The 7,852-nt window shown below is 38.1% G+C and overlaps 1 protein-coding gene across 1 annotated transcript; it reads left to right on the top strand.

Moving 5' to 3' along the window:
* Window positions 1–1,325: 1,325 nt before the first annotated feature.
* Window positions 1,326–4,170, top strand: FABP2 (fatty acid binding protein 2). The gene is made up of 4 exons (XM_009289370.1): window positions 1,326–1,407; window positions 2,095–2,267; window positions 2,857–2,964; window positions 3,924–4,170. Exons 1-4 carry the CDS (start codon window positions 1,341–1,343, stop codon window positions 3,972–3,974), a joined length of 399 nt encoding a protein of 132 aa, XP_009287645.1. The 5' UTR covers window positions 1,326–1,340; the 3' UTR covers window positions 3,975–4,170.
* The last annotated feature ends 3,682 nt before the right edge of the window (window positions 4,171–7,852 follow it).

Here is a 7,852-nt window from a genome sequence, read left to right as displayed (position 1 = left end):
GCAAAGTTCTAAATTTATAGTTACACTTCAGTAAAACCTCTTGTTCCAGGCTGCAATCCATAGATGTACAATTATGATAACATGAGACACTGTTAAAATTTGGTAAGTAAAGCACAACCCATCACGTGTGCTAAGCAAAATCCAATTTGGCGTTCAGGATTTACATTTACATTTTGAAGCTAACAGACAGCAAAGCTGATGCCATCCATGCGAACAGAATAATTATAACCCTAAACTTGGTAGACACAAAAGCAGGGTCAATAGTTTTGCTCAGTTTCAAGTAGCACCAATTAGAAGGGAAGGGGAGTGAGGGAAGAAGCAGCTAAGTCAGGGAAGACTCATGTTCTGCATTATCCTTGAACAGACAAAATCTGGGACCTATGGAAATCAACCACAGCAGGTAAATTCACTCAGCTGCACATCTTTTTCTGTTGTAGGAATGGGTTAGATGCACATAGCATTCACTGAATGTGTTATAATGAAGAAAATTTGTAAAAAGTGCTCAGAATTTCAACTATATATTAAAGAGTGAGCACATGAATACAGAATATCATCCCAATTTTCATAGCTCAGCACTAGACAAGAAGCAAGTAGATAGTTTTCTGAAACAACCTGCAGACATTCAGGAAATCCTTTGCCCCATGCTGATTATGTTGAGCAGAACAGATCTCTACCAAATTATAACAGACAAAGTAGAGATTTGTGTTTGGCTTGTTGGGTAAATATATTTCCTCCAGTTGCATGAAGACTCTCCCACTAGCACGAAGATACAACAGAGAGAGAAAATCTCTGGACATTTTCTTAGTCTAATTACTGCTTTCACTAGATAGCTGATTTTTTACAACTCAAGCCCCATGCTGATTATGTTGAGCAGAACAGATCTCTACCAAATTATAACAGACAAAGTAGAGATTTGTGTTTGGCTTGTTGGGTAAATATATTTCCTCCAGTTGCATGAAGACTCTCCCACTAGCACGAAGATACAACAGAGAGAGAAAATCTCTGGACATTTTCTTAGTCTAATTACTGCTTTCACTAGATAGCTGATTTTTACTGCAACTCAAATATGGTGAATAAAATGAACGGATTAGCTATTCTTTAAGACGAGCAATAAAGATACTGTCATGATTTGGGGGCAATAAGGGAGAGATTCAGCAAGCAGTGTGGTCACAATTGGAAATTTGATTAAACAACAGTAAAGTTCTCCTTGAAAAGATCAGTGCATCAGTTGAGCTTTAGTCAGCCACATCATCCTGTAAATTGCTTTCAAGATAAGCCACTACATAAATTCTCTTTGCAAAGATCTGTTACTTCAGAACAGTCCTCCTACAGACAGAAACATGGCATTTAATGGTACTTGGAAAGCAGACAGAAATGAAAACTATGAAAAGTTCATGGAGGCGATGGGTAAGTCTTACTTTTCCAATGCCTTCTACAAGAATAATACCACTATGGCTGAATACAAGCTCGAGCTGTCTGTGAACTACCTTCTGGCTAGCCTGTCCTTTTGCTGTTTGCTGCTCTGCCCTTGCATAGTGTACTGTGTTTATTTTCAAAAGATTCCATGACAGGGTGGGGGGAAGATACTGAGAAATGTTCTGATTTTAATTGCATTATGTTAATCTCAAGCAACTTAACTAACTCCGGCAGATTTATTTCAGCAGAGGAAAGAATCTCTAAGTCTACATTTGAGGAAAAGGCTCAGAGAATTTGAATGATAATCTTTAAGCAGAATTCTGTAGGAGGAATATTATTTTGATAACATGAAACTAGTTTAAAAATTACACAGGGAGGAAATAATCATTCTTCAATTTTATAGAAACACATGATTCAAGTCATTTTAACACCCTGATACTTACTTTAAATTTGTACAAACTGTGCATTGTATGGATATGAACATAACCATTCCAGCCAGATAGTGGTTTGTATTATATCTGTACTGGTGAATATGGCCTCAATAAAAAGTGAAGAAGAATAAAAATTCGGGTCAGAATGCTGGAATAAACTCACTTGACCACATGAAAGTCACTAAAAAGAGACAAATTTGATGCTGTAGTGGTTTTTTTTCTGATTGATGTTAATTGATTTTTCTAGGTGTTAACGTGATGAAAAGAAAGTTAGGAGCCCATGATAATCTGAAGATCACCATTCAACAAGATGGAAACAAATTTACTGTCAAAGAATCAAGCAATTTCCGTACCATAGATATTGAATTCACTCTGGGAGTCAATTTTGAGTACAGTCTGGCTGATGGGACTGAACTTAGTGTAAGAGACTTTCTATATAATTATATATTTATTATATGATAATAACTTTGTGAAGTACAGTTTCAAGATGAATGATTTGTCTTCCTAGTTTTTAATTGAAATTTTAATTTTAAAGTGTGACTGTTCAGGAATGCTTGCAGCTTATATACAAAAACACAAGGTAGTCTTAACTGTTAATGGTTCAACACTGTACCGTGAAACTCAGGGTTCCATAGAGTGCCCAAAAAGCAGAGTATGTAGCAATTTTCACACGATGAAATCCAGGTGATTGCAATTTTACTTCTTATAATACTCAAGTACACCACCTAGTGCAGAGTGGGGGTATTTATAAGAAATTACTTTTTTTCTGTTGATACAATTAATTAAAATAAGGTGTACTGAGCACTAAAAAAATCTACCTTGACTATTATGCAATTAAATAAACTAGTGGTTTTATTAAAATTTCATTTTTACAGCCTTTCCATCAATGTCCAAAAAAGCATTATTACACTGTTTTAATCTCTTCTCACTTTTAAGCATTCCTGCAGTCTTTAAATCAAATCAGTGTCATATCAATTGCAAAATATTTGGGTCTTTTTTCCCATTATAGGGTTCTTGGAACATGGAAGGAAATAAACTTGTAGGATCATTTACTAGAAAAGATAATGGAAAAGCACTCGCAGCATACAGAGAAATCGTAGGTGATGAACTTGTTCAGGTGAGTTAAGCAGTCACTTACATACAACTTTACAATATAACGAACTGAAAAAATTTTAAAAGCTGTTCTGAAAGTAGGAAATATTTTCTTCAAGCCAAATAACCTCATTTATCTTTAGTTAAAATTCTCAAGTAATGTATCAAAATTTAAAACTTTAAAATAAAACTCACAATCTGTGATTTTTATGTTTTTCTACCCATGTGAACTGTATCTTACCAATGCTTTCTGAAGCCTGTGAATACAAGCTGTATACAGAAGAGAGATATATGTAGATAGATATATACACTATATAGATGTGTTCTGACTGAAGGCCCTTTTCCAAGTGTCTGCCCTGTAAAAGCCGTACCACAGGAGCTTACTACAGGGTAATGCTGTCAATGGCTGATAAATGCCCTTTTAAAACAACGTTTGGGGTTGGGGCAGGGGATGATGGCACAGAGGAGTAAGTTTGAGACAAAAGGGAAACGTTTCACAGCTCCGCAGTAAAGCCAGAAACTGAACTGTAATGCTTTAAGATCCTCTCCGCTAGCAGGTCACAAGCTTCTTAAAAGAATAAATTAAAAGAACCAACCTTATGGACAGGCGTGAGATCCGAGATATCAAAAACATACAGTCCAACCCTTCAGTGCTTCTTCACACTTCTAATAAAAGCAGTCACATAGATGAAACTTGTTACGTAGTGGTATTGGGAATACGGCACTTCAACACTTTGGGTTTTTTCTGAAGCCCCCAAAAGCTGTCCCGTGGTGGTCCAAATGTTTGCATAGAGTATTTATTCCTATTGACAACAGGCTGTTTTCCTTATGTTCCTTTCCTCAGAGCCTGCACAAGGGCTGGTAGGCCACACACGGCCACCAGTCACAATTAATTAAATCCCTATTGACTATCTCTCAATAGCATCTGTGAAGTGAAACTTTGTAATAGCAGCCACTGATTTTTCTTCTTAATTTCCTTAACAGACCTACGTATATGAAGGAGTTGAAGCCAAGAGATTCTTCAAAAGGGGCTAAGTACTTCACCCAGAACAGCACCAGAATCAAAAAAAAAAGAAAAAAAAGACCATTTTTCTACACATCCTCTGCTTTTTTTTTCTTTTATCCCCTCACAGCACCTCCTAAGCTGCAATTACTTAGCCCTGTTGAAAACACCGGCTAGTTCCTTATGTTTACTGTTTTGCCTTGAATAAACAAAATCCAATTACAATTTGATACAAATGCTAAACTGTTATTTGTACCAAGTCCTACCTGAGTGCCATACTGTAAAAGGCTGCAGAAACTATTTTCTATTGACTTAAATAATTTTTTGCACTTGTTCTCAAATGGCAACTTAGTTTCTTTACCATAATATTTATATTGATAAACAGTTTCTCTGTATTGAATATTGTGTAATTAGGATGGCAAACCCTAAAAGAACCCTGACAACACCCAAGTCTCTAAGACTATTCTGTGCAAATATAAATACGGAATAAACATAAAATATGGTCACGTGGAGGACTTAAATGATACCCCATTGATACCTTGCTCATATCAATAGGAATAATATAAAGCACATACGGATGATACACAGGTATCTCACATAAAGTAATTTCATTGTGTTTGTTTCTAAAAGGATGACCGTGCTTTTAAACATGCAGATTTTGAGTTGTTCCAATTTATTAGGGGTTCAAATCATTCTGCATCAGGAAGAGTATTAGCAGGCTCTGGGTGAGTTTCTTTCAGGACATGAATAAAAATACTGAAACAAGATAAAGGATGATTTCAGACTACGTTGACTTCAAACACTGGTGTTTCTGATGGGTGACAAATATGCACCATGTTCTGCTCATGTTGTCCAGCCTGTAAGTGCTATTTTCAACCCAGCCTCACCTCCCTTGAGTTGCGCTATTTCCTAAGGGTTGCAGTAAAACTGCCTCTCAAGGGTCAGCACCAGTTAAGATCTGCTGTGTCCCTCTAACTATGCCTCTTGGTGGTCATCTAGTCCTGTCCCCACGTCTACAGGGCAGCCTGCTTCCCAGTCCTGGACCCTTTCTGACACATCAGCAGAACAAACCTGCGTGCTGCCGGCACTCTTGTCCTTCAGCAAATATGCCCCGAGCTCTTTTTTTGGCTTCTGAGCTTCTTGCACCCAAGCTTCTACTGCCATAGTTAGAAAAAGACTGATTCACGTAAGGCTTTGCTAAAAGGTCACAATACCATGTGGGCCTGAGGTCGGGCCTGAGATCTAACCCAAAATATGAATGCAGCCATATCTGTAAAGTCTCACAGCACTTCATCACAGAATTCCCTCATGATGGTAAACAGCTAGATAATATTCTGCCGTGTGGTTATTCACATGCTGTTACGGGTCCCATTTCAAATATCATTTCTGAATGGGTACATTTATATGATGATTTTAATGGGTTTGAAAAATACCTTGCAAAATTTACTCCCCTGTTTTCTTGGCTTTCCTTGACTGTCTTTTTGCTGGCCATAAACGAATACAAAAGAAAAACATTTTTTCCTTCAGTTATTTTTATAACTGAATCCTCTCTTAGCCTATATTTTTGTGGTCTTCAGCGTCTCATAGCTCCCTCTACTGCCAAAATGCTCTCATGACACAAACAGTATTCGAGTTAGGGGTAGGACAGATCACCCTTCTTTATGAATTTGGATTTCCTCCCCCAGATATTGATTGTATGCAACTTCCAGTGCAGATATTTTTTACATAATCACCTTTCAGTGGGTAGATATACCACATATATCGCAATGAAGAGAATACTATTTTAAACGGTCCTTCAATTTTCAATTACAAAGAGATGTAAAACTGAAAAGCAAAGGTATGAAAAACTAAAAAAAAAACCACCAAAACCAACACCCTAAAATCTGGAAACAACACTATTACAAAATTCTGTCTACCTCTAGGCTAGTTTGTTTAGATACTAAAGCCTTTAAAAGAGAGAGGAGTAAAGAATAATGGCTTGCAATAAGCTATGTGACAGATTCTTTCAGTTAAGCTATGCGCACTGAAAAAGCAGACTAAACTATAAGACAGAAGCCCTGACCGTCGAAGTGCTGTTATAGAGTTTGACCTTCGCTATCAGCTGCATGTCATTATTGCTTCTAAATTGCATAGAAGTATATTAATGATTACATGTCAAAGGTTTCAGGAAATTGGAGAATGCCATATTATTTCTTTCAGAGACTTTACTGGCTGGAATGAAAGCTGTATTTTCTGAATGTGTTCTCTCTTTCTTCCCTGAGTATGCTGACCCTTGAAGTCTTGCACCCTTCTGGTTCAGAAAGTCAAACTCTAGCCCACACCTGGTGTCAATGCACTTACCTCTGCCACACCCAGCCCAGTATTCATGGTTATTTTGATCTAGGTTACCAGATTTGTTTGATTGATTGGCTACAATAATCAGTAGGGTATTTTTTTCATCAAGTATTTAAGAAATTAGTTAATTCTGGATTACATACAAGGCCACAAAGTGAAAAGTAATCTGATAATTATTTATTTAAAAAAAAAAAAGAGCTCAAAAGTATTTAACAACTCCAAATACTGCAGACAGATGTGGTCAGCAGCTATACTTAAAAAATAAGGAAAATCTTTAAAGACTCAGTCTCCAATACTTGAGGTAAGATCATCAATTAAAGGGATGGAGGAGTGGTACAGCTTCGGTAAACTAACAAATAAGATCTTTGTATTAGAACGTGAATGAAATAGCCTAGTAAATTTGACTAGGAGACTTCTGTTTGCTAGGCAGGAATTTCAGAATTACATTACTTTGCAACCTAATGGGAAATCATTTGCTTTGGGGAAACCTACAATCCACAGTTCCTTTTGCTCAAATGAGGTAATACAGATGGGTACAAGACTTAAAGGGGAAGTACTGTCATTGTTTCCCCCCAAAATCTCTAATATACTTCACCTAACACACATATGCTTAACCGATACTTGCTGTATAAAGACAAATTCAAGTTCATCCTTATTTCCAATGATAGAAATTATTAAGGAAAATAGCTACCCCTAAGTGCATGCTTATGAGACGTTAAACTCTGATCAGATAGACCTCTGCATTCTGCAGCAGGTATCACCTTTTCTCTTAATATGAGGCTAAAAAATGTCAATAGCTACAATGAGGAAGTTTTTTTTTAGTGTACTCCTAAGTTTCTGGTCACTCTTCTAGACACAATGAAAATAATTGCACTCCTTTCAGTACTGAGTGAACTGGCTGGACTGAGGGTAGTACATCCCAACTATGATATGGCATCAGGTTGTGCAGCTTAAATTTCTGACGCAGCTGTGTGTTGTGTAAATAAAGCACACAGTATACACGATCTACGTGAACTTTTCCATGTTTGTTTAAGGTGTACAAGCTCCAGCTAACCTTCAAGGATAGGAGTGTACCTTAAAACAATTTCAATTTTCCTAAACTTCTTCACAACAGGATTTCCCAAAAGGTCTTTTAGTTTCTTCCAGGGCACCATCTGCTCTCCAAGAAACCATGTCAGGAAGAACTTGTGAACGTTTCTTTCCACACAAGTCCCAGTACAGCTTAACAGAACTAGGCCAACACGGTTTGACAGGACTGACCACCTGCTTTTCCCCGCACCCTTGTCTCACCTGGCCAAGCACCCTGAGGACTGGCAGGGAGGAGCAACCAGTAGTGCCCAGGTACTACCGCAGAAGTGTCAGTCACCAGCTCAGAGAAAGCCTCCGCAAGCACCACTTCTCCCAACACCGGCGGCAGAAGCAGGAGCTCCCTCCACGTCCAACATCTTTACCACACGAGCCCGGCCTGGCATCGCCATTAGCCCCTCAGCCGTGAGTGGGGAAGGGGCCACTGAGGCAGCAGCCTGCCAGGAGAGCAGCGAGGCACCGCCGCCGTGCTTGGAGCAGGCGGCAAAAC

This window comes from Aptenodytes forsteri, unplaced genomic scaffold, assembly GCF_000699145.1.
Source record: "Aptenodytes forsteri isolate BGI_AS27 unplaced genomic scaffold, ASM69914v1 Scaffold317, whole genome shotgun sequence".
NCBI lineage: Eukaryota > Metazoa > Chordata > Aves > Sphenisciformes > Spheniscidae > Aptenodytes > Aptenodytes forsteri.
This window is presented reverse-complemented; position numbering and strand designations above follow the sequence as displayed.